General features: G+C 42.0%; 11 protein-coding genes across 11 annotated transcripts; 2 read left to right on the top strand and 9 right to left on the bottom strand.

Annotated features, from left to right (window-relative positions):
* Positions 1-1,705: 1,705 nt before the first annotated feature.
* On the bottom strand, positions 1,706-2,189 carry EAF01_011278 (uncharacterized protein; the record flags this gene model as incomplete). The annotated part of the gene is given in 2 exon segments (XM_038919535.1): positions 1,706-2,123; positions 2,134-2,189. 2 exon segments carry the CDS (start codon positions 2,187-2,189, stop codon positions 1,706-1,708), a joined length of 474 nt encoding a protein of 157 aa, XP_038765049.1.
* Positions 2,190-3,716: 1,527 nt separating this feature from the next.
* EAF01_011279 (uncharacterized protein) lies at positions 3,717-7,384 on the bottom strand. Its single transcript, XM_038919536.1, has 8 exons — positions 6,889-7,384; positions 6,691-6,832; positions 6,435-6,510; positions 5,887-6,022; positions 5,530-5,792; positions 5,230-5,435; positions 4,792-5,170; positions 3,717-4,734 (listed from the first exon to the last, which is right to left on the bottom strand). The coding sequence occupies exons 1-8, from the start codon at positions 7,250-7,252 to the stop codon at positions 3,955-3,957; spliced, it is 2,346 nt and encodes a 781-aa protein (XP_038765050.1). The 5' UTR covers positions 7,253-7,384; the 3' UTR covers positions 3,717-3,954.
* Positions 7,385-8,629: 1,245 nt separating this feature from the next.
* Positions 8,630-10,201, top strand: EAF01_011280 (uncharacterized protein; the record flags this gene model as incomplete). Its single annotated transcript, XM_038919537.1, has 4 exons — positions 8,630-9,086; positions 9,235-9,348; positions 9,400-9,575; positions 9,690-10,201. 4 exons carry the CDS (start codon positions 8,630-8,632, stop codon positions 10,056-10,058), a joined length of 1,116 nt encoding a protein of 371 aa, XP_038765051.1. The 3' UTR covers positions 10,059-10,201.
* An 815-nt stretch (positions 10,202-11,016) lies between these two features.
* On the top strand, positions 11,017-11,810 carry EAF01_011281 (uncharacterized protein; the record flags this gene model as incomplete). The annotated part of the gene is made up of 2 exons (XM_038919538.1): positions 11,017-11,506; positions 11,558-11,810. 2 exons carry the CDS (start codon positions 11,017-11,019, stop codon positions 11,629-11,631), a joined length of 564 nt encoding a protein of 187 aa, XP_038765052.1. The 3' UTR covers positions 11,632-11,810.
* Positions 11,811-12,547: 737 nt separating this feature from the next.
* EAF01_011282 (uncharacterized protein) lies at positions 12,548-13,318 on the bottom strand (the record flags this gene model as incomplete). The annotated part of the gene is made up of 2 exons (XM_038919539.1): positions 12,548-12,840; positions 12,952-13,318. The coding sequence occupies 2 exons, from the start codon at positions 13,316-13,318 to the stop codon at positions 12,548-12,550; spliced, it is 660 nt and encodes a 219-aa protein (XP_038765053.1).
* A 647-nt stretch (positions 13,319-13,965) lies between these two features.
* EAF01_011283 (uncharacterized protein) lies at positions 13,966-14,267 on the bottom strand (the record flags this gene model as incomplete). Its single annotated transcript, XM_038919540.1, has 2 exons — positions 13,966-14,044; positions 14,098-14,267. The coding sequence occupies 2 exons, from the start codon at positions 14,265-14,267 to the stop codon at positions 13,966-13,968; spliced, it is 249 nt and encodes an 82-aa protein (XP_038765054.1).
* A 1,082-nt stretch (positions 14,268-15,349) lies between these two features.
* On the bottom strand, positions 15,350-15,931 carry EAF01_011284 (uncharacterized protein; the record flags this gene model as incomplete). The annotated part of the gene is made up of 1 exon (XM_038919541.1): positions 15,350-15,931. One exon carries the CDS (start codon positions 15,929-15,931, stop codon positions 15,350-15,352), a length of 582 nt encoding a protein of 193 aa, XP_038765055.1.
* Positions 15,932-17,294: 1,363 nt separating this feature from the next.
* Positions 17,295-17,788, bottom strand: EAF01_011285 (uncharacterized protein; the record flags this gene model as incomplete). Its single annotated transcript, XM_038919542.1, has 3 exons — positions 17,295-17,299; positions 17,347-17,537; positions 17,595-17,788. 3 exons carry the CDS (start codon positions 17,786-17,788, stop codon positions 17,295-17,297), a joined length of 390 nt encoding a protein of 129 aa, XP_038765056.1.
* Positions 17,789-19,246: 1,458 nt separating this feature from the next.
* EAF01_011286 (uncharacterized protein) lies at positions 19,247-19,885 on the bottom strand (the record flags this gene model as incomplete). Its single annotated transcript, XM_038919543.1, has 2 exons — positions 19,247-19,638; positions 19,702-19,885. 2 exons carry the CDS (start codon positions 19,883-19,885, stop codon positions 19,247-19,249), a joined length of 576 nt encoding a protein of 191 aa, XP_038765057.1.
* A 1,344-nt stretch (positions 19,886-21,229) lies between these two features.
* Positions 21,230-22,246, bottom strand: EAF01_011287 (uncharacterized protein; the record flags this gene model as incomplete). Its single annotated transcript, XM_038919544.1, has 1 exon — positions 21,230-22,246. One exon carries the CDS (start codon positions 22,244-22,246, stop codon positions 21,230-21,232), a length of 1,017 nt encoding a protein of 338 aa, XP_038765058.1.
* A 1,996-nt stretch (positions 22,247-24,242) lies between these two features.
* Positions 24,243-25,004, bottom strand: EAF01_011288 (uncharacterized protein; the record flags this gene model as incomplete). Its single annotated transcript, XM_038919545.1, has 1 exon — positions 24,243-25,004. One exon carries the CDS (start codon positions 25,002-25,004, stop codon positions 24,243-24,245), a length of 762 nt encoding a protein of 253 aa, XP_038765059.1.
* Positions 25,005-25,135: the final 131 nt, after the last annotated feature.

The following is a 25,135-nucleotide window of genomic DNA, read 5'->3' on the forward strand; positions in this document are numbered from 1 at the left end:
TACCATCTGTATGTACATCTACGGGGTTTTGGCCCAATTGGCATCCAAAAACTCCTTATAAGCCATGAAAAGCAAAGTCAGATGAAAAATATGAATCAAGCTACAAAGAGGGTATAATCAAGAAAGAGGAATACAAGTCTTTGGAAAGCGGCGAAGACCCTATGCGGATAGGAAATCGCGCCAGCGAGTCGACAGAGGACCACTAAATGCCGATTTTCCTACCTTATGATATTACACACTTCTACTGCTTTATTGAAATACAAGGAAAAGCTTGTTGGGATTGTCAGTAGGATAAGGCACAGGAAAAACGATTATCTTCTAGGCTTGTACATAGAACTCATTTGCGTTTCATGGGCCGCAGAAGTGAAAGAATAACAAAGCGATATCAGCTGTGCATAATATGTGAGACAATTCTGGAAATTTCAAAAAGGAAAGTTGTACAAGATATTTATACATCGAACATATATTAAAAGAAGAAGCAGCAGCAGCATGAAAGAACCACTAGTTAGAATCCTGAAAGCTCACATAGATATGAATGCTGCTTACATTCGCACTGCCCGTGAAAAAATCCCCAAACTACCACAATCCAGCACCCGTACTAATGGCATTTGCATGGATATATCCACAGATTTCATGGCGTATGCGAAGACCTTCAAAAGTCTCCGATTCAATGACTTGATTTTGTATCGCGCCCTCTGATTGAAGGTGGAAACAATGTCTTTCACGCAGGATGCGAAACTATTGCACAGGCTGTGTGGACGATGATGATAGGTATGATTGGCGCAAACAATATACCATAAGATCCATACTCAAACACAACAGCTGAAGCCCAAATCTTTGATTACATTACACCATCTCCCGGTAAGTCTCTCATGCAGCTTTACATATTGACATTAGAGAAGAGGTGTTTCCAGCATTTATTCTTCCACCCGCAGTATAACATGTCTGAGATTGCATTGTATGAGATATCAAAATGTATGTTTTCGCAGCAGGATTTCACTAAGATCTTGGAAAAGACGTAAGTAGCCTGAAGGAAGAATGTATTCCGTTGGGCTCCTTGTGAATTTTCAGGGAGTGGTCGTGATATTTGAGCTTAGAAGATTCGATTTGAATCTTGAGTAATTAATGTGCCAATTACAATCTTCTAGGGGGATTCTGCGTCGAGGTTTTGTCTTAGTCATCTTCTTGAAATATCATATTCGGCACAATTTCGATAATAGACATCCCACATCTCTAAGACCAATCAACAAACAAACAGTATTTGAAATTACTCGTGACCTGCTCTTTTGTTGCATATCTCCTTTTTCGATCAGTATAAAACTGCCACCCACCAAGGCAGGAAGCAAAAAGCAGTGACAGAAACACAATGCAGAGCTCTTTCAATAAATACGAAACTTTTAAACGATAGATCAAGCCATCTTCGATTGCTCAATCTGGCAGCCGGAAGACAATGAGTATATATCAATAAGACATCGCAGACTCTAAGTGGGTTGAAGCAGTATGTCGTATGAATGTTTCTCCTGATCTGCTTTAATATTCGATTTCCCGGCTTCCCTCGATTCATACCTCTCAGAACCAAACCAAGCCGCAAGCCAAGTCAAGCTATTGTACATCAAATGTAATATTCCCAATTTCCCAGGACATAGCTATTCATTGCACACGACAAACCTCTATGCAGGCATCTTGCAACGCATTGTCGTTTATTTTACTGCAAGCTTCGAAAAAGGACCTTCAAAAAGTCCCATAAAAAGAACAGAGCATAGAAATAGGCGAAACAAATAAACAATGTTCTCCAAAATCGTCCTTTTAACTTTCCACCTGGTGTAAGACCCCTCGAATACAAGAAGAACAACATCCCTATTTCATCCCCAAACATATCTTTAAAGGTATCTAAATCATACTGATAAAATTCTGATCCCCGGCCATACACCCAATAAGACGCGATATCATTCGCGTCCTTAACATCACACTGGTGGTTTTGAACAAGGAGGCTCTCCAGATACTGGCGGACATCTGAAGGCGACATATTTTTGGGTCTTTTACGATGAGTTAGTTCATTTTGCATGCCAATTTTTGTATTTGGAATGATACACAACAGAAGGGAAATAAGATTTCTAGATAACCTGAACTAACTTTGTGAGATATTTATCCGGGTTTGATTGGCCCCTATATTGAGGTAACGCCAACATGTTGATGTCTGAAAATTGGGGGACTGTCTTTTGCTTTGGAAATTGTGGGTGTGCTATTCCCTTGAATTTGATTCCGGTAGACGAATAATTGGAGTTAATGATGAATGCTGAAAAACTCGCATATGAACCAGCCGAGAAGAGTTCGAGATCAAAGACCTCTATTTCTTTCTCCAACCTTCAAAGAATTCACGCGCTTGAGATTCTCGCTAACAATGCCAGAAACGGAACGCCACCTTTGTCTTTTGCTTCGTCCAATTATATACCCGAGCAGAATCATGGTCGATGCCAATTTATGTCCTCTACACAAGAAAACCTTGTCCTTCTAGATTGCTTTGTCGAATCAAATCGGAATCTCTTGAGTGATACTGGGACCCTGGCTATCCATACTTTATACCACTAATCAGCATCAAAGCCACAACGCGAAAGATATGATCAGCTAGATAATGGGGTTCTGTCTGATGAGATACGCATTGAACGTTTGTCAAGTCGGTTCCTCTGGGTAAACGAATCTCAAATTGCCTAGCATCGAATGAGAATGCTCAACCACCTGAATGCCGAAAGTTGTCCTAGATTGCCCCGTTTTGTCGAATTCCACTTCTGCTAAGCCCAGCTCTTGAGATATCCTTACAGCAATACCAAGTATACACATTCGATTTACGGGCCTAATGCCCACAAACCTCACCAATCTGAACTAAATCTACTAGTCGGATTTCATTGTTCCTTCTCAACCTCAACAGATATGTTTACCATGGCCAGTCATTTCCCTCTCAGGGCCAATGAAGTTTGATTCTATGACTTTGTTGCATATCTATAAATTCAGCTTACAGGATGTATCCTGACAAGCGCAATTACTATTCCAAACCTAACAATCAGAACAAGTTGCCGCTATCTTCGCGTAATCAGTACTTCCAAAGACAGAATGTGGATGCTTGTTTGGTTGCAATGTTTACCAACGGTCGTTCTCGATTCGAGCTCTTAAACACCCAGAAATATACTCATTTTACACGTGCATTCGAGGGATACGTCAAATCCTTCTGATAGCAATCCTTATAGCCAAGCTCATGTATTGTAGATGCTGCTATGGCAAAAACGAAGATTTGAATTCATATGATATGCTGTTGTTATAATCCCATGAAGAAGGATATGGGGTTCTCTTGAATTCCCTCAAGCTTGGCATCTAGATTTCGCTTCCAAGCAACGCGGCCCCTTGCCCGTCCCAAGTTCACATTGAGCTGTCCATTCGAGTTCAACGCTTCTGAGCAATTCTTAACATTTCCGAGTTATGATTATGCGGAGAAGGGATTGAGCTCCTAGGTATTCTGGGATGTTTATACCCGGCTGACCCCTTTCCATTTCTGCAGTTATGATTCATTACACAACTTTGTCTTACTAGCGTCGAGTTGATCTCGGATGCTAGCGAATCTGTATTTTGGACTGATGTTGACTGCTTTTTCCTTAATTGGGGAGCATCGCTTGCTTCTTGATACGAAGTCTATGAATTGTAATTGTTTATTTTCCAGACCTTCGGTCTTCCCTCTTCCACGTCATTGATTACATAAATCATATCAGGAGTAATTCGTAACACGCACTTTCACAGCAACGAAGAAGAAAAATCACTTCAGTAGGTGTAATCAAAAATTATCATTAACCTTCTTCGAACTACGACATAAAAGACCCCCCACTTAAATCAACAATTTTATCATCCCGCTATTTTATAGCCTTCATAATATATTACACATGCCATAGCGAATATCACCCTATGGATTTAAGTCTCGCATGTATCATCATCAGCGCTTTCATCGCTGGTGTTCCCATCAACCGCTCTGTCTACTGCACTCGATTTTCCAGTCTCAATCGTGATAGCGGACTCAGAAGTGGTGCTTGCGGAAACAATGATGTTTGATGTAGAGGTGGCATTGCTCAATGGATAGCTGACCGAAATAGTAGCTACTGGAAGAGAAAATCCAGAACTGACACCGGTCGAGATTGCAGCAGTGGATGCTAATGTAGCTTGGGTGTAATGTCCAGTACCGTTTGTGGCACTCGATGGAGCCCCGCTAATAAATGCACTCGCAGTCGAAGTGCTCGCTTTACTAACAATTGTTGAGTATGCGCCGGTCAAATTGAAGAAAGCGGATTTGGTAGGCAAGACATAAGTTGCTGTAGCATTAATAGCAACCGTCGCGTTCGTGGTGATGTTGCTACTCATAACAGGATCCAAACAACCGTTGTACAAACTATCGCACATGCTCACGAGTGATTCGTCTCCGGAACTACGGCACGTGTCGAGAATAACGGCGCAGTCATTTTTGCAGGTTGCGTAGTCGGAATTGCAGGCGTTTGGAGCTTCGAGACCAGCGAGGGAACAGGCGTAGTATTTGGAAGAGCAATCTTGACCAGTAGGAGTGGTCTCGTTAGAGGAGAAAGATACAAGACAGGAGTCATAGAGTCGAAGGGCTTGGGATGCAGTAACAGTTGAGTTGTCGGCGGAAGTACCGGTGATATCGTATACGGAGCTGCACTTGTTCTTGCAACTGGCCATTTCCTGTGATGATGTTAGTGGTGTTTCGCAATCAAGATTTCTCACGAGACTTTTTCTTACCGAAGAACAAGTATTGTCAGCCCCTCCGTTGTTTCTACATTCAGTGAATGAAGCCACACAATCCTCTCCGATGGCAGCAGTAGCGGATGTGAAGGAAACAAGACAAGACTGGTATTGTTTCTGACAACCTGCAGTGAGGGCTGGATCTCCAGAACTTTGACAGATATCGAGAGCCACGGAGCACGTGTTTTTGCAACTGGCTGCATTTGCAGCGCAGGAGTTTGAAGCATCGTCGCAAGAAAGGAGACTAGTAGCACAATCGGGAGTCGCGATGGTGGAATTGAAGTTGACTAGGCACGAGTTATATTGCATGAGACATGGCGCTTCGAGGGATTCGTCACCGGAGCTCAGACAGGTTGAAAAACTTGTAGAGCACGCACTAAGAACCGGAGAGTCAGTGACCAGTGGCTTAAGATTACCATAAAGTTTGATACTTACGATTTGCATTGGGCTGCCTCAGCATTGCGAGCATTGTCTTCTCCGGTAGATGACATATACTTGGAAACACAATCCTGCCCAGTAGTGGGAGTGGCGGTTTCCCAGGCAAAAGTCACAAGACAGAAGTTGTACTGTTCCAAGCAAGGAGCGTAAAGAGCTGGGTCACCCGAACTGAGACAAGTGGAATATGATGTGGAACAATCGGTCTGCATTAAGATTTTGGTGTCAGTAATAGCCTCGGCTGATGTCGAAGAATAGAAAGGAATTTTCAGAGAGCAAAGGTTAAGGAACTTTACGAACCTTGCAATCGGCGTTATTGCTTTGACATAAGCTGTCTTCATTTCCCTTATTTTCACATTCGGTGAATCTGGAAACACAGTCTGTATTTTTCACCAAGGTGGTGGTGTTGAATTGGACGAGAGCTGAATCGTATTGTTTCAAGCATGCTGATTCATCAGCTTGACCGCTGGAAAGACATGTGGAGTAGTTGATGCTTGCGTCGTTCTTGCAAGTTGCTGATTCGGAGGCGCATGTGTTGGATTCGCCACCTGCATTTCGACATGCTGTAAAGATTTGGAGTTAGTAATTGCCTATCCGGAAAATTTGTGCGGCTGGGTATAGGTGACTATCATGGAAGCAATCAATAATTGAGCTTACATGTGAAACTGCTGACGCAATCCAGGGCAGTTGAAGGCGTGAAGGAGTCTAAGCAGTTATTATACTGATTCATGCATAACGAATCATCAGCGCTTCCACTGCTAAGGCAGATTCCATAGATCCCACTGCACTTGTCCTATTCAAACGTCGAGTTAGTCATTGGTCTTAAAAAACGTCGAATCTCAACAAGGGTGTGGTCGGGTTGAGTGAAAAGGTTATAGAACTGCTTAGCTCTAATAGGTTCTCGCAACGATAATAGAAGGAGCTTTGGCTACAGAATAGAAGGGATGAGGGGTGTGAGGAGGACAACTGCCTGTGCCACATGATTTTCCGCGATAACCGGTACCCTTCACGTCCACACGTGATTTGAATCTTCAAATGAGATTTCTAAACAACAACATGAAAGGACAGGAAAAAGATGAAGGTGGGGGGAACGATAAGAAGTGGATTGAAATGAGAGTTTTGAGCTCGTCGTGGATACACAACATTGAGAAAGAAAGGGAGTTCGCAGTAGACATCGCTCACGTGAAAGAAATGATGGTACTCACTTTACATTGTGCTGTGTAAGAATTACATGTGTTATCGGCGGTGCCATTGGCTCTGCAGGCCGAGAATTGGGAGACACTATAAGATGGAGAAATTAGTATTTTTTTCATATAGCAAAATTTCTGGGGGAACAAGGGGCATAAGTTGCGCTGCAAGGTACTGGAGCGTAACAAGCAAGGTAGAACATAATCACCAAGTCGGAATTGGGGAACGAAGAAGCGAAAAGAAATTCATGATGTCTGATTTGATATCACTTACCAATCGAGATTAGATGAAGATTCTCTAGTAGAGAAGACACTGAAAGAATCAAGACAATTATTGTATTGCGTGCTGGCTGCCGACGAGTCTGAAGATCCACTAGTGAGGGCTGTGGCATAAATCGTGCTACATTTGTCCTTGCCTGGTTTTGTTAGTCGTCCATTCCAACAACAATCTTATCATGTGAAGGAACCCTACACTGAGCTGCATAGCTGTTGCAGGTATTATCTGCCTCTCCCGAGTCGTGGCAAGCCGAAAAAAGAGATGCACAGTCCTTCCCGGCCGAATCCTCTGGTGTGGTGAATATGGTGAAGTCGTTCAAGCAAAGATTGTAGGTACTCATGCATGATGATGTATTTGACGACGAAAGACACGAGCCATAGCTATCGGCACATACGTTTTTGCACTTTGCGTTATTAGATTGGCATGTGTTGTCGGCTCCGCCCTCGTCCAAACACAATTGGTAAGAGGAGACACACGATGTAGCACTGGAACTCGAGCTTTGAGCGGCAACCAGAGTTAAGAAACCCAAGTTGATAATGGAAGAAACAGTAGTCCTCATTTTGGCAAGGAATGCCGGATTATGTTAACGAAAGTAGTTGTTTTTAGTTGCAATATTCGACTGGAAACGACAGACAAGATAAGTTGGAAGGAGAAAAAAGGTATAGAGGGAACGATAAAAATGAACATGGGAATGCCAAATAGAAATAAGAAAATTTATGGCACTAACCCACTTGGACAGGCCATCGTTGACATCGTGTATACTTTGTTTGGTGGAGCTGGTGGATATACGATTAATTCTTAAAGTTATGGAGTAACCTTGCAATATGATGATCCATAAATAGATAGATATATGGTCCACAACAAGCCCAATCTTTCCATGTCGCCTTCGGTATTGACTATCAAAATCGATTCAGACTTTGAAGGAGAGTTCAATCACATTATTAGTTACAATTCGAACATATCTTCAGTGCTTCGTAGCAATTGAAGTTGCCGAGTTGTATAGTCGTGATCAATGAACAATGTGGGTTAGAAGTTTCAACGGTTCATCCGATCTCTCCGCTCGTATCGTTCAATCTCCTTAATTTCCGACAACCACCAAGATTCGCGTCCTCTTCGGCTTGGATAACCAATCTCGGGAAACTAAGCGGAACAAGGTGCTTCCTTAGGGAGAATCTATAAGGGGAAGTGGATTGAAGATATACGAAGCCAACAAAGAAAACATGTGTTGGTTTGTGCATCAGAACCTGGCTTGTTGTTGCTCCATTACAACGTGCCAAATATAGTTTTTTTTTTTTAAATGTGTACGAAGTACCTGCCATGGAATATCAATTACCGAACAGTCGAATGACGATGAGAATTGACGTGACTTCCGAGTTTCCGAGAGGCATGAAAAGCTTATCCGGAATCTTCTGATGGGCTTGGGCAGAGCAACTCTTGTAACCTTACTGTTGCATTTCCATCCTCAAATTTGAAGGTGCACGCGAGTTGGAAATTTCTTTCCCGTACGTACACATTACACTTGCGTGCGGCTTAGACGATTTTTGATGGAGCCAAGAAAATCGCTCAAGGACTGTGAGGTTTTCATATGCGCTAGCACTCTTGTCACGTGTAGATCACGTGAAACCGAATCAATCAATCAATCTCAACGCAAAAACTTGCTGGTATCTAGATATCTCTGCAAAGGGTGTTCAATCTACACTCATGCACCTCAATCATAACTGCCATCTGCATTGTCCCCCAGAGCTCGCGACTATTCCTGTCACCAAGGGTCTTGCCTCTGGACCAGGCGTATATCAAGTAAGATAATATCGACTAAGTTTGATGGCAAGCAAGATTCTCAAGAACAGAAGTCCTCAATCTAACACACACCATTGAGAAGTACAAGACGAAGGATGATAGTTGCTCGTTCTTATATCATTTCGAAATTGTGACTGAGATGTGTAAATGCACGGGCCACTTCTTAATTCCTCGAGCTAAAAGATACGTCTCTCTGTACTCCGGTGAAACTGTACGTGTCGACGATGGACATATTGGTTTATATAAGATAATATTCACGCCAGCTATCACTCCTTGTTTATTCGACACGGTCGCTATTGTACTTTGCAGTTCAGAACTTCCACTCAAAAAGTTTCTCAATTATTATCAGACTGGTACATCACTAGCTCACCTCAACATCCCCAACAAAATGTCTCTTCCGAAACTCACTGGCTTCACGTATTCAAAGTCTCTCATCTACTTTCTTCTTTTTACCGTCACATTCTCGATTTTCTCTTTTTCGCAGCAATCTTTTGTCCTTGGAGGGAGGTTACGTCCTAGATTTTCACTCGAGTTCATAGACTTCAGAGAACAGTTGATGAGGTTGGGGAAGGAAGTTCATCTGTGGAGCGTTTTACGTATGCCTGATTAACAACATTTCTTTCTTTCATGATGCGGATATATAGTGTGTGAGGCTTGAGGTGTACAATGCAATGCATAATATCGCTACAAACATTGCAGAAGCAACTCCGAGATCAAAGTGATCGCAGCTAACACCGAATCTAGCTGCTGGAACCCTTCTTCCGCTTCAGTTTCTTCCGATAGTAAGGAGGAAGTATATGGATCTACATAAATATTTAGGAAGAGCTTTGTTCTTGATGCTACTTATTGGCAACACATGTTGATGATACCCTTACCCTCCTTTTCTACTTCTGCTAATCACACGAGAAGGTGCTTTTGGGATTGCTCATAATTCATTCGGAGGGACTCTCGAAACTAGAATCTGGGTTTATACACTTGGTGTCACGGTATTTTTTGCATTAATTAAATCCTGGGTTGCAATTAGACAGAAAAGAGTTGCAGAGCATCGAGTTTGGGCTATCAGGACTTGGGGGTGGACAGGTTGTGTAAGTCGAAACATTTATTCCCTCCTCTCTGCGTTCGTTCTCAATTATGGCCCAAGATTTAATCGAGCTCATATCTTTTATCATTCTTATTGTCAGAAACTAAAAACTCTTCAGATCTTCACTATGCGCGTGTTCATGTTCTTCCTTGCCCGATTTATTCTTTCGCCACACACCCGCGATTTTTATTCCGTCACCACATGTTCCATTCTCCATGAATTATATACCACTCACTCGCACCCCCTTGAGCTTATTTCACAAAACTATCCTGCATGTGAGAATACATTGTTGGGGCTATCAACACATGAAGTACACATTCCAGTTCGACTTGGATACTACCCGCCAGAACGTATGACGATGACAATCATTATGGTATTTGGAACTTCAGGTTGGCTGGCAATGGTACTGCATATGGTGGCCGTGGAGTGGTGGTTGCACTGGAGTGCTAACGAGAGCAAGAAAGATGTCATGAAGGTGAAGAAATGATGAAACAGTGCGCAATGGAAGTTTAGTAAATTCAAAGTCTGATGCCACGTCTGTACCTTGAGAATATGATCTTTTTCATTATTGACACGAACGGTTGCTCGTTTGTAGATATCTGTCGATAAGTTTTGCCTTCGAAGGGATGCTGGGTTAATTGTGACTATGGCTGAAGTGAAAGGAGGAAGTAACGCTTCACTTGGAATGTTCTTTCTTTCGACAGTCAATAGAGCATAACCATATCAATTTTTCTACACGAGAACCTCTCCCCATGAAACACTTCTCTTTCTCGACGCCGATTTCATCGAGTTAGCATTGATAAAAACATTCTTCCATTGTTTCAATTACAGTTATCAATTCCTCTGTCACAGACTAAAGATAGCAGCCCTATCAATCTCAAGACTATAGAGTCAGGCAAAGTGCTTGAATCAGAATGTAAGCCTTGATTAATTTCATCGGACATCAGTTTCTCCTTAGTCCAAGACAGAGTCTGATTTGTTTATAACTTTCCCAGGCCTTATTCCACGACTGAATCGCCAGAGAAAGTTGATTCCCAAGATGAATTTTGGGGAGCTGTGACGGGAAAGAAAGCTGCCAGTAAAAAGGTACACAGACTCGCGATACTTTGAGTCAACATGCCGACACCTATTTCCTAGAAAAATCGTACCACAAAACTTGTTTCGGATGGGCTGGATACTTCAGTGAAATCCACAGAGTTGGAAGTAAAGAAAAATGCCCAGAGTGTAAGTGACCATTCATCTTTTTGAAAAAGAGGATGTAACTGACTATTCTAATAAAGAATGGAAGAAAAACGATCGACTCCCATCCACCAAAATTCGGACTGGAACCCATTGATTCTAAACGTGAGCGTGGGCGTTCTTCGAACACAACGCAGCGAGCCCTACCTGCAGTACATCGTCACTCGCCTGCAACACATCCTAGCTTTGAGGATTATGAAAGCTTTATGGGACATCAACCGAATGTCCCTCGCTTGCAGAAAACGCAGTTCATCTGTTTCGACTCAATGATAGCGTGGCGTGAGTCGGTGCTCGATGGGTACAACGCCTTTACTCAGAATAGTCTGAGGTGGGGCGTAAATGAATTGAGAGTTGGACGAATTCTAGATGATCAGTCACAGAGTCAAAATGGTGTTGCATCTGCAAAGAATTTCGAAACATTCAATCATTACGGTACTGTATTCTTTTTGAATACATTCGAAGAGGAAATGATGGCGGCATGTCTTACATTGGTAGAATTGAGCCAGCCCTCCAAAGAGAAATATTTGAATATTTCCACGGATCAAGATCGAGATTTAATCTTATCGACGGAACAAGAATTGGATGCATGCTTTACATTGATTGGATTCAAAAAACAGCGTTGCTTCTTTGCTTCGGATGAAACCGCAAACATTTATGGTAGAGCCAAAAAATTGAGAGGGTTTCAACGTGGATTTTGTGAGTTCATCTCTGAATGGACTTGTGATACAATGACTTATAACCTTCTAGTCGACCATACATGCGAAGAGCACTCTACGGATGGTACGTCAGTAAGTGAAATTGTCACATCTGACACTCTTTAAACGGCAGGGACTCTAGACTTCATGAGGGGAAGTCACGAAAGTAGATGTGGTTTAGGAAAGATAATTGATCAATGTGATTGCGAAGAACTGAGTTGAAAAAGTTGGAGCATGGTTCCCAGGGAGTAGACAAAGGCAAAAAAGGTTTGCGGATAAATGAGAGTAAGGGAATGGAGGATGCGCATGATTCACAGGATACTCATAGTTCAGTATTATAGTCCAGGCGTGAGATGCCTTGATGAACTACATCTTGGAGGTCTCACATTGAACGGAAACTTAAATTTTGTTTCGGGAAAAATATGCATAGCAATGATAATATTCTCAAACGACTTTTTCAACCTCCCGGTGTTTGATAATAATCAAAGGTCTCAAATATTGGTTTGGTTTGAGTTGATATCTAAGTGCGGGTGTGGACAAGTCGTAACGCTTCCTTGTTTTGTATGAGAAAGAATGGGCGATTGGAGAGATGAGTCTGGTATTTCCAGAAAGTTCTGATAAACATCATATTCGAGACAAAAGAATCCATAGTGATCTCAGAGGACAATGATGATATTGTAATAGGTCATTCATTCATCATATTCCTAGATTGATGTGCCCCAGAGCATCATCATGAATTATCTCGTCATCATTAACTAGTAGGTAGCTAACTGTAACCTAGATACCGTATGCTCCATGTTGATAAAAAAAAATCGAAATGAACCATTGTACCGTTGTCGTACCTCCTTCGTACTACGCCATCAAGCGAAACCCCGCGGCGAACAACTACCAGAGTTGTCTGCGTCGTACTATCCGATTATCGATGGGTGACTTTGTCTTCGCGGAGTTTACGTACTGATTTGAAAGGTTAGTTGACAGTCTAAACAGTGGAGGAATATGTGAAATACTTCGTAGTGCGCTTTTATTATTCTCCTCTTGTCCTTCACTTGGCCTGGCCCTCTAGAGCCCTTTCATTGTGTTCATCATCTTCATCTTCGTCATCCTCTTCGTCGGGAAAGACAAATTCAGGATTTTCAGTATCTTCTGCTAAAGCAACGGCCTCTTTCTCAGCCTCCAAGATTACACATAATTTGTGATAGTAAGTACAGGCGCGGTCGGAAAGCGCATTTGTGCTCGGGGGGACTTTTCTGCCGGGGAAATGCTCTGCGTGAATAGCTAGAATAGCGTTCCATGTCATGTTCTCCTTCTTCTTTAAGTCTTGAAGAGGTGCGTAATCTACATGAGAATAATTTGTATTTAGTAAGTTTCTCCCGATCGAGTGTCGCCAAGTAGCTCTGACATGATTAGGAAAGAGGATAACATGACAAGAGATCATTTGATACTTACAGTTGTAGTAATGAGTATAGTATTCCACATTCTTCTCATCTTGATATAGGAGATCTTCGGGCTTGGGAAGCTCAAGCCAAGGATGCTCGCGACCTTTTTGGGATTTCTTTCCAAGAGATTCGACGGTCGTACGAGTGGACGTGGATTTCTTGTTGCTGTCTTTCTTTACCTGTGCCTTGAGTCTGCTAACAACTGTTTGTTGACTGATAGAGAAGATTCTTCGAGAAGCAGCGCTCATTTTGAATTTGCGAGGTTCGGCGGTGGACTTGGAGTTGGAAGATTTGATGGTGGGTTCCTTGGTAGTGGCCATTCTTTGATCAGGTAATGGGGTGCGCTTCATTGTAGTTTTTGCTCTGACTCTTGCCATTGTGTTATTGTCTTCTGGTAAAATTGATCTTGTTTGCTTGGTGATCTAGATGGATGAGTTCCTTGTAGGGTGGAGGTGGGGTGTAAAGCCTGCTTTGGCATTCAGGGGTCGGCTAGTGAACCAATTAAATTGGACCTGTCATGAAATTATGTCTAGCTGTTTGCTAGCGAAATGATTTCAATACTCGGTATTGTGCGAAATGTAGGAGATGAGTCTAGTATATTTTATTTACATGGTGGGAAGTATTGTATCACAGGAACAATCGCATTTAGACTTGCATAATCGAGATTCACTCACAGATTTTATCAAGATGAAACTTGGGAAGTATTCAATACATTCAGTAGTCATTGAAAAGCATATTCTAGAGTCAGAACCATAAGTTAACTGATTTGATGATTGTTTGCGAACTAAACTACTCGTGATGCTTTAAACTAAACGCCATGGCAACCCCAGAAACAACTTGACAATATTACATTGAGTCCTGGCCAAAATTATTGAACGTCAAGGGACAACGTAATAGGAGTCGTAGTAAGATTTATCCAGCCCATCGAGATAGACAAGGTGCATTGAATCATCCTCCATGGGCACTTTGATCCTGCTATCACACAACATATCAACTTTAAGCTTGATACTGACGATTACCAGTATTATTTTGTCCTATCCCTATTTGTGCTGGAAGATCCGTTGTCTATATCATTGAAAGCTAGGTTGCCAGTCAGTTCAACACTGTAGAACTGAAGTATATCAAACTTACTTGATATCTGTATTAACCTCCATACCGAGATGCGAGAACACGCAACTGAGCCCCAGCAGCAATGAGTTCGGCAGCCATAGTTTCGCATTCATCAGCTTCGTTGTGCAACCCAACGACAGCAGCTCTATTAGTGAATTCTTCAAAAGTAATACCTTCAGTCGCAGCAGCCGCGGCAGTTTCCTTCACTTCGTTCATCGTGGCAATTACATGGAAGAATCTGGCATATTTTGCTTGAATTCCTCCCAAGCTTTGAGTTATTTAATTTGAAAAGTGAGATTTGCGGTGGTCAAAGATCTCCTCCCATTCGAGATTATCTCGTAAATTTTGGATTGGCTGAAACCCTATATTTCGAGCAAGTGGAAGATTTGGTTAGCTTTAATCTCGTCAATGATGATTTGTAGCGTGCAGATTGAAGTTGGAAGAATTTAATATGATTAATGGCTACTCACAATCGCTGATCAATTTATAGCACTCCCTATGATTCTCGCTCAAATGTTTGATATTCTCCGGGTCGCAATTGATGAATGGGAATATGCTGCTGGGCTTCTGAAGTTTGGATTTCAGCTTGATGTCTCCGAAAATAATAGCGTAGAGTTCTTTGATGCGCTTGTTTCTTCTTTTGGTGTCGACGTTCTTAGGCTCGGGTTTCACTCCAGCATAGCTAGGTTATTCAGGGGGACCAAAGGAAAACAATCAAGCCGTAATAACATGAGAACTGTCTCTTATTGATTGCTAGGGGGAAAATGGAAAAAATTTACTCTATCAAAATCAAAATAGCCAAGGAATTTTTGGGTGATGCTCACTCTACTACGAAATACAAAGGCAAAGAGCAAAAGCAAAAAGTTACATTATGATAAAATAGTTAGACAAGAATCATTAAAAACGATGTTACAGAACTTCCCACTATGAATAACCCTAATTCTTACACCCAAAGTCATCGAAGTCATGAAAATTAACAATTTGAATTTGACTATAAAAAAACAACTACTCTCAATCACGCATTCTGATGCTCTTGGCAAAGGATGAATTAGATGAATAGCCCAGGCTGACATGTAGAAGTGACTCATCCTCCAATATACAGTATTTTGCGAAGCTACTTGCAAGAGCGCGGACCAAGATCGTAATTGTTCAGTTTTATTGCACCAATTGTGACTCCTACGAGGTGAGAGTTGCGGAACATCCCACTTAACAGACACAGTAACCACCAAGGATGGTTATCTCCATCTCAACGACTCGACCACTCAAGACTTCTATAGAACCTCATACCCAAGCTTTCCCTAAGCATCACCCCACAAGAGATCGATAAAATTGATTTTCTCCCCAACAGTAGCAGCAGCCGCTGCATTCGTTCCTGCGGCCAAAGCGGTATTTTCCTTCCTCGCAGACCTAGAAGTCTCCTCTTTAGATTTCTCCTCACTTTTACGCAGTGCCTCCCGTATTCCCTGCTGATACCGTGTATTTGCGTGGGCAAAAAATGCGGCATCTTCTGCGCCCTCGTATGGATCAAGAACTCCTCTATAACGCCGTGGAGCTGGTACGTATCGTTTTTGGGGGGCCTGAGCTGGAGCGAAGCTTTTCACAGGAGCTGATTCCTGGAGCGCAAGGCCTGAAGATGGACGATAGATTGTAGTGTCGCCGGTGTGAGTCCCATCTGTGTAATAGTCATCGCCCATATATGTATCTTCACTCTCAGTTACATGGCTCCAGTTCTCATCAGACATAATCACATCGTCTTCAGGAGAATTTGCGTCTTGTTGACCGGAAATATTCCTAGAACCTGACCCGCTTTGGTGCATTTTTTCTGAAGGTAAATCCTTTTGATTGGAAAGACTTCTCGAATCGTGTCTTGGTAGCTCCATTGGAGTGATCTGATGCCCTTTGTTATAGAGTGATGGTGCTTAAAAGCTGATTCCTTGGGTTCTGAAAGGATCAGATCGAAGGGCAACGAGGAACCGTTGCGAAATCTTTGTGAGTGGGAAGATTATTCTTTTCGTAGGAAGTCGGCAGAGTGTTCATGTGCTTTTGTAGCTGAAGGAGACTGACATGGTATAAATAACTTCGATGAAGACCGTATGAATGGCATTTTCTATCCTTGTTTTGAGTCAACTATTTTTGGAAACATGATTCTGGTCTTTTGGTGAAATTTGAGTGAATCGAGTGAGTGAATTTCATGGCGTGAAGGTGATAGCCGCTCTCGATCTTTCGCTTCAGATCAACTTCACCTTATCGGAAGATAGCCGCGCATTATTGCATATTTCTAATGTCGATGACTTGGAGGACGATCTAGATAAGTTTCTCGGATACACATTCATTCAAAATTTGCACAGTCTTTGGAATCAGGATACTTGTGAGGAAAGATACTGCACAACAGAGGTATTTATAGGTTTCTTATATCACCGTTCCTTCAGAATGCCCCATTCGATGCCATAAAACCTTGTGAGTAATTCTTGAACGTGAGCTCAGTTCATTGTCACATATTCAGAAGTTCAATGCATACCTAGAATTCATATTTTTGGATTGACAGGTTTGATCGGGTGTTCAGTGTGAAATATCTACCGCCTATACTGTAATTCCACATGGGTATATTCCTTTGGAGTATTGAGGGACGGCCACCATCCTACCGCGTCAGATCAACAGCATTGAATCTCACTCTACTGCTTCCTTGGAAAAATCATTCTTAAAACTGACATTCTACCAATATCATAGAGGATACTAGCGGATCCTTACAGTTCCGCCTCGCCCTACAGCGCAATACCATAAGATACTCATATAAAAGAAATCAAGACACGCCAATTCTTCTATCCATCACCACCCCAAGCCAAAATAAACTCAGTGTCTTTCTGAATACCATATGCACTCATGCTTCCACATATCAGTGTTTCACAATCAAAAGAAGTGAACAGAATGCTCGAAATGATTGCGATTTTCCTATTATTCAGCATTGCTGTGCCTGTTGCTCGGAGCAAGATATGTTCGGTCTCCTTATATTTCATTACCAGATACTGGTCTTCAACTCAAACAGATCTATCATGAAAGACTTGTATCACCCCAGTTATTCACAGTTTGACTGGTTTGAGGACTTCTTCGACCAGACTCTACGCTCCTCATCACGTGAATCCTTGGATGACTTTTCGAAGCTACTTGAATCATATTCTTTTGGATTCCTTCTGAGTAGTCTCGTCGCTCGGGAGTCTGAACGATTTATTTCTAGAAGCTCGCTCCTTACGCTCAATTTCTGCGAGGGACAGCATACTCCGAAATCGCTCTTTCATACCGTATGAGCTGGGAGGCTGTGCGTTATCTATGACTGTGTCTTGTTCAATGGATTCGACCAAGAAAGGACCCAAAAATGATTCTTGAGTCGCTCGTCCGCCAAACAGACGGTCATTTACTAGGGATCGGTCCCGGTATCCAGGCGCATGATCTCTTGGAGGTGAACGAGAGCGGGCATCTCTACTATTCTGCCTCCGTCATGGTGTTGGACTATGACTTCTACAATTCGATCTATCTCTAAAGTTGTACGGACTTCTAAATGCTCCGTTTGATTGCGGAGTTACTTCTGGACGAACGAATCGGGATTGACGTGGAGCTCCCGGTGGAGATAGCATGCGTGTATTCGGAGGGGTCTTTGGTGGGCCATTTTGCGAAATTTCCCTGCGCTGAGCGATCTCTGGAGAAGTAACAGGACTTGGGGTGGAGAAACTCTGTGTCTTCATGATTGCTAATATTTTCTTGATGAGGTTTTGAAGAGATTCTTTGAAATGTGGAGAGGTTATCAAGTGGTGATTTCAATGATGCTTAATCGATGATAGTTCATCAGCGGAAAAATGTACATATGAAAGTTTTGTAATGAAAACAGATAGGAGGAGGGAGTTTCTCATCGTTATATATCTACCTGGTGTCTGCCAATGCGGTCACGGTTATGTGCGCGAGTTCACGAACGCGATCGAACAAGATCAGAACATCGTAGTGATGATCATGTCATCTCATGTTTGTTAATAGTCTTCGATTTATATATATTACGGTTTTTCCATATGGAAGTTATGTGCTTTGCAAAAATATGGGCAGATGGTACAACACGGCTCAAGCTTTGAGGCGGAGAGCAGACTGATTTCAACAGGGGGTTTAAATGTTATATGGTCACCTCCAATTTGAGTTATCTCAAGTAGAAACTGAGTAGTGAGATTAGATGAACAGAAATTTCACAATAGAATATTGTTAGAAGGATACCGGTTGATTGATATTATGTGTATAGAGATCTGCGCCCTCCAAGGATACGAGACCTGGCATCTGCCCTTTTACAATGCAAATTGTTCTATCAGAGTGAACTAGTTATGTTAGAAAGGCCCCTGTTACTCGCTATCTTCACATGCATAGTCCATAGATGTGGTTACAATTGTAGTGCATTTCTATTTCGTCACTGTTATACCAATGAATCATTCAAAAAAAGCACTCTCGAATCATCTTTCTGCATCGAACAGAGCCATAGATACTTTGAGAACGATTCCTGTTCAAAATGGTATCCTGACAGCCGATAAGAATGCTACTCATCCCCATCTCTCCAGGTATCATCCATCTATGTCTCTATCTTTCCAACGAGGACTGTAGGCGAAGTCATGTTATGAATGCCATCTTATTGAGTCTCGGGTATTGATACAATCTCTCTAGAAATTTCATAGTGACTATGAGTCTCCACAAGAATTCTCAAATATTGACTGTCATGATGGATAGGCAGGCTACAAGATTGTCAAATGGACATAAACATAGGTCAAATACCAATTGGAGCAGGCGTTTACTAATCCATTTCTCTTGACCTACCAGTAGTTTACATACATGTTTTCTGAATTTGGCATCGGATTGAGTTTAAGGCTACCGTTATAACACGAAAAATGAATTTTATGTAATCACAGGTATTATTACACTCAGCATAACAAAGGCTATGAAGGATCTTCATGTTGAATTGGATTGAAAAGGGGCATAACTTATATGATCATTGATATCTTAGACACAGGGAATTGAAATGTAAAGAGACTATAAATATGTGCTGCATACGGATTTGATGTCCACAGATATTCCAATCCCCCATGTAAGCCCCTCATTGGAAAAATATCTGTAGCTATCCCCACCACGAGATGACTTCCCTCCATTCTGTAAGACAGCAGTCACTAACTGAATTAAATAGGTCTCTTCTTTGTGTGTGTTCCACGAAATCTTGCAAGAAGCTTCGCACAGCTGACAAATAAAAGCTCGTACACCTCCACAATTGTGACCGTATTGTGACGAGAAGGAGTTGGTGTGATGTCAGACTCTGGAAGATGTACCGGCTCGGCTTCAAAGCTAACCTTACCGACTTCATCTCGCGAGCTCACATCGCTCAATACTTTGGGCTCTCTTATTTGGTTGTCTGCAAATAAGTTCTCTAATTTAGCCTTTTGATTCCTCGCGAATTTGGACCATTGAAGTTTTTGGCTTACTCTGTTAACAGAGCGATTGCGACGGGAGGTGGCAATTATACCCCAGAATCGTGCATCTGGATCAGGGGGTCCGTAGTAAAGGGCATTTCTATCTGCATTGATTGTGTTAGATTAGACAATGCTAAGTGTATTCCTGTGCTTTTGGTATGGCTTACGATGTGAAATCTCCTCTGCTAGCCGATTTTCCGCTGGCTTTGCCGTTTCGCTGGGGCCAGACTGAGGGGTCTGCGGTGATTTCTGAGCTACATTAGACACATCTGAGCCGCTGTTCTTGTCGTTTTCTAAATAATGTGATGCCGCCGGCTCCGTCTTATCACTGGGCATATTGCTGTCTGCCATTTCGAAAAAATTGTAATTGAAAGTTTTAGAAGTAATACAGTTGTTGATCAGATTTTACTGGAGAAGAAAGTGAAGAATTGAAACTCGGCTTTAAGAAACTAATGAGTTGTGATGGTTCTGGTGTAATATGTTGTGAGCTCAAACTCAAGTCAATTTATATGATTCTCTCTGATACTACGGCCACAATCGATACGGCAAGATTTCTAGGGTCACGAAGGAACCGAACAAGCATTGAAGAGTTCTCAAAGCTTCTCTTTATTCTTCGATTTTATGATGCCGTACTAAAAAGATAAACAAATGAGAGACTGGAAATTGAACTACTTTTAACTATACGACGCTTAGGTAGTCTCACGTAGCAAATGGTCGGCTATTCCAGCCTCGGGTGTCTTCGTACAAATTAAAGTCAGACTTTTGAGATGGAAACGATTCAATTCTTCCCTCCCCCCTCCCCCCCCCCCCGCCTGAATATGTTATTATGCGAAGGAAACAGAAATCACCATATGTTTAGTAGCTAACTATCAGCCTCCTAGCCTCTGAAACTATGTGGTGTAGCCAACTGAGCCTCCGCGCCAATTACAATTCCCAATGTTTAGAAGCAATTTCATCCTGAGTACTTGAATATCTTGTGAAATGGAAGATGTCACTGTCACTAGGTATAATAACGCTTAAATTCAATCATTTGAGAATATAAATCTGGCTATAAAGAATTGTACTATTAGATGTTATCAATTCGGTTGTAAAAATGATCGAAAATCGATCTGATAATCAGTGAGGTGTAGATTTATCAGCGGCCCGATGATACGCTAGCTAACTAGCTGGTGAATTCATTAATTCAACACTTAGCAGGAAACAGAACTACACACTTTGCAAAACAACTTTCCTTGGATGCAAAGCATGAGAGGAATTTATATACTTCGGGTGGAGAATACTTGTTTCCTTTCCAACAGGTCGAATTTGTCACTTGCTTTTTGTAGACGTTAAACGGAGGAGGTCATAAGGTATCAATGTCATCCCCCATCGGGGAGTTTGATTGATAATTGTTTGGAAGTCTTTATACCCATGGTCAGCTTCCGCCTTGCCTCTTTGCATTTGTTTTGTTTTCACATTCTTATCGTCACCACTTATCAAATTTTCTTCTAGATATTCTGTTTTTATTTTATTATTTTGTTATGTGCCAATGAGAATGAGGTTCAATTCCAAATATGTCTAATTCTAATTGCTTGATGAGCACCAGTGCTTTCGATCAAGATATATATTGATTGTTAGTACTTAAGGGAGGTAGAAAAAAGAAAGGAAATTGGAGATAACTTAGCGCCAGCGCTTTCTTGTCTCGTCTCTTGAAGTTTAGTTCTCGAACTTCTTCATCAAGCCTTTCACTCTTTCACTGACTTTTCGGCCGACTTTGGTTGTACCTGCTTTTGCAAGAGGTGTGGCTGCCGTGGTGTTTGATTTAGCCAATGCGATGATTCTCTCACGGGCGGTTGGTCTTCTCTGAATTTCGACTGGAGAGTCTTCATTCAGTTCAAACACGAGTGTGCCTTCGTTGGCTTCTTCAAACGGATAGAAGATGTGAATCTTCTCGATTTGTTTCTTACCCAATGTCGCAGCATGGTCCGCGCATAGTCTGCCAAATGCTCTGCCATTAGCAGTGCCTATCAACATCTTGAGCTCGAGACTCATCGAGGAATCAACCGTGAACCTGGATTTCTGACCTGCTGCAAATTCGGGAACCTCCTGGGAGGTAAGCACATCGCGGATTGTCCAAAGAGTTCCAAGATTGACAATGGGACCGCAGATGATATACTTGAGTTTTCGGAGTTGCGATTCATTCATGGTACCATTTGCCAACTGCGCATTGCATGCATCGCGCCATCCTTGATAGAGGAGTTCGCTGTTATACAAACGCGGTGTATCGACGTCGGGGATGTCAGTATCAGCCGCTGCATTTGAGAATGACATGATGGCAGTTCCAGTTTTCGGAGAAACGAACATTTGTGCAACACTATCATAATCTATCAAATCATTCGGATCATCTGCAGCATCGATAGCTGCTCTAGAAAAGAACGTGTAGGAGGACCAATGGGCACCTGCGCTTTCAATCTGCAACTGTGGATCTGAGAAAACTAGGTTGAATCCGGCGAGATATGGAAGCACTTGATTGTGAAACCTATGGATATTTACGTAGCGGATATTCCAATCTGGATATGAAACGTCTACGACTGGGTTGGCGTTGATTGCTGTTTGTATAGCGTTAAAAACTGCGGTACCGCGCTCGAGGTATTTTTCTGGGGAGAGAATTTGAAACATTTCGGGGTAGTCGTTTGTCGCTGCGAGGCGAGCGGGTGTGTTAATCTTGTCCATTTTGGGAAAGGAACAAAGAACTTACTGGTTAGGATACTTTGACTGGAACTAGATAGGTTGGGATCTAGTTAGAGTGAAGAGTTCTTTGATGGCTTATTACTGCAAATGCAAAAGAATAGGGAATAAAGGAGTTTACAAAGGCTTTGAGGACAGCTTCTTATAGTCGAGTGTCTTCTTTGTTTTACCTTTATTCAGTCCCTGTTCTGTGTCTATCAGGAATTCAATTATTGTTCTACTGACATTGTTTTAGACATAACAAAGGAACTCTCGAATAATGTTAAAGTCTCAACTTCAAAAAGGAAGGGGACCTCAAAGAAAAGGAGGAGCTTCATCAGGAAACTTTGGGTTTATATTAGTGCAATAGTTTAAAGATTCGTAAGGCTAGTCAACATAAGCAACTGAGCCCTCATTGGCCAGAAGACTCATCGAGAGATTCGTTTACCTATAAAATATCAACTAATGCAACACAACAACGTTGACCACGCTGACTTTTGGACTATCATGTGATAAGCCAATTGCTTTGCGACCAAGCTTCTTTGAAGGAGCAGCCTGCTTCATTTCCATACCAGCTATTCTATACGAAGGAAGTTATATCGTCTCATTTCTTATGTGCGCTGATCCCCACTTTAGTGCCAAGCCTCTTAGTTGCTATGGGGTGACCTTCCTGGGGTTTCATCAGCGCTAATCTCATCATGAAACTACAGTAATTCTCGTTTGTAGGGCTCATTTATTTATCACCTGAGGAAGCAAAATGTTTTGATACCTTGTCTTCTCGGAGGTGTGATCGCGGCGTGATGAGCCTAATTTTGAAGGCGCAAAAAGGGCATTTTATCCTCCCCATAGTGATTGCGATAACCATTCTTTTCAATTCTTGGGGTTCTTCTCACAATGGAAACTAGCAATTATATTCGAGTTGCATTTTGTAAGGACTGAAATCCGTGTTTCAAGAGAGGTTCAATGGCATCGCAATGAGATGAATAGACGAGTAGCTAGCTAATTTTCCCCCGATACTATTACTAAAGGTGCATCATAATCCTCTTGAATGACCTCACCGTTCTAGCGGTCGATTTTAACTTGTAGTTTATGGCGCTACCGGCCACTTGCCATTTCAAATGAAAAGGACATCGTGTCAACATGAGGTCGAGTGAGACTTTCCTATCAATGCCGTAATACATGACTATCTTGCACATAACAATTTGGATCTCCAGCGTAATTCACATGGGAAATCAAAAGCTAGGCTTTCTATACCCATGAAAGTAGGAGCTTGAGACCATAGAATGGAATTAAATAAAATTTTAAGGAAGATCTGAGACGTGATTAGCGTCATAGATCAGCTCTTATAGACCTGTGATGATTGCACACACTTTCTTCATTTTCATCATGCAATTATATGTCATCATAAATTATCTATCTGCCAGTTGTCACAAGCCAATATCATCTCATACAATCTAGCTTGCTCCATTTCTTTTTTGGTTTCCTACGCATGACAAGACCCTCGAAGCCGCGTTTGACGTTGGAACAACTATAGATCAATATACTCGGTAGGTTAAATGAAATTGTAAATCATATATAGTTGATCATATACCACAAATCAATTCACACTTCAAAGGCTTCAAGCTGAGAAAAAAAAGATGTCTGTTATACGCAATCATATTGCTTGAGCTCAAGTCAAATTGTTCGCACATAAAGTCATCATATACTCAGAAATATGCATTTCATTATCCAATCTATGTTTCAGAAGAAGTAAAAGTTGGATGTCGCAAGAATATCAAATCGCCAGCTTAATCTTTCATTCAGTTAATCATTATGGCCCGGATCCCCATATTCTGACAGTTTGATTGGTTCACCAGAACGCAACCGGGTCTCCTTGTTCAGGCTGGCTCAAAATCACAAGTTGGTGTGCTTCTCTACTATACCCATTGTCTCGTCCGCGGCCATAGCTTGGCCCAGGTCGAGCCCCAGTGCTAGTGGAGGATATAGCACAGGCACTCTTACTCTAAATTCTCGTCTCCCCACTTCGAGTTTGAAAATGGTTGACTTCAATGGATGACATTTCGTTATCACTTTTATCATCCGCATCCCCATCATCATTCTCACCCCCTTTGATCCAGATTTTGGTTTCCAGCTTCGCCATCCGATCGTAGACTTGGTTCTTGGCATTATTCTTTTGAGTCTTGATGCTGTTGCGTGATGAAATCAAAACGCTGTCTTGGAATTCAACCCGGCGTTGCATATCATGGGGGACTTTTGTCACTTCTGCTCCAGCCTGTTCCTCAACATTTGCCTCTTTCCACATCTTCGATTCAAGTGCGACCATACGATAGTTCTCTTTTGTCTTAGATTCGCGAGTAACCTCAGCGCTTTCACGGGGAGAAGTATTGAGAGCGTCGGCGAATCTAATATGATTTTGTGTATCTTGTGGTTTCTCATCCGCATCTTGACGGATTTTGGCTTCGATAGCTACCATGCGATGGTAGTATTCTTCGTTCATATGATGATCTTGACGAACAGCCTTTGTCTCGGGTTCGAATCGGATAACACGTTTTGTTTCACAACGCTCTTGATCTGACATCTCCAATTCGCTTTGTGGTATCAGACTCGATCTGATCGACATCTTCTTTTCGGAAAAACCCATTCGAAGGTGATACTCGTCATTTACTAGATTGCGGGTAACGGTAGGTCCATTGCAAGGAGACTTGGCGACACTGGTATCGAAACAGACTCTACGAGAAGCGTCAAATTTAGGATAGTCAGACATTCTGATAGTGGTTTCGTATGTTCTTAGAATGTGATTGAAATCAGAGATCAGTCGCTGCAATGGTTCTGAGATGACTTCTCTGAATATTGATTTTCAAAGTGATGGACCAAGAATGTGAATTTTGAGTGGTT

The sequence above is a fragment of the Botrytis porri genome (genome assembly GCF_014898465.1).
Source record: "Botrytis porri strain MUCL 3234 chromosome Unknown BPOR_020, whole genome shotgun sequence".
Classification (NCBI taxonomy): domain Eukaryota; kingdom Fungi; phylum Ascomycota; class Leotiomycetes; order Helotiales; family Sclerotiniaceae; genus Botrytis; species Botrytis porri.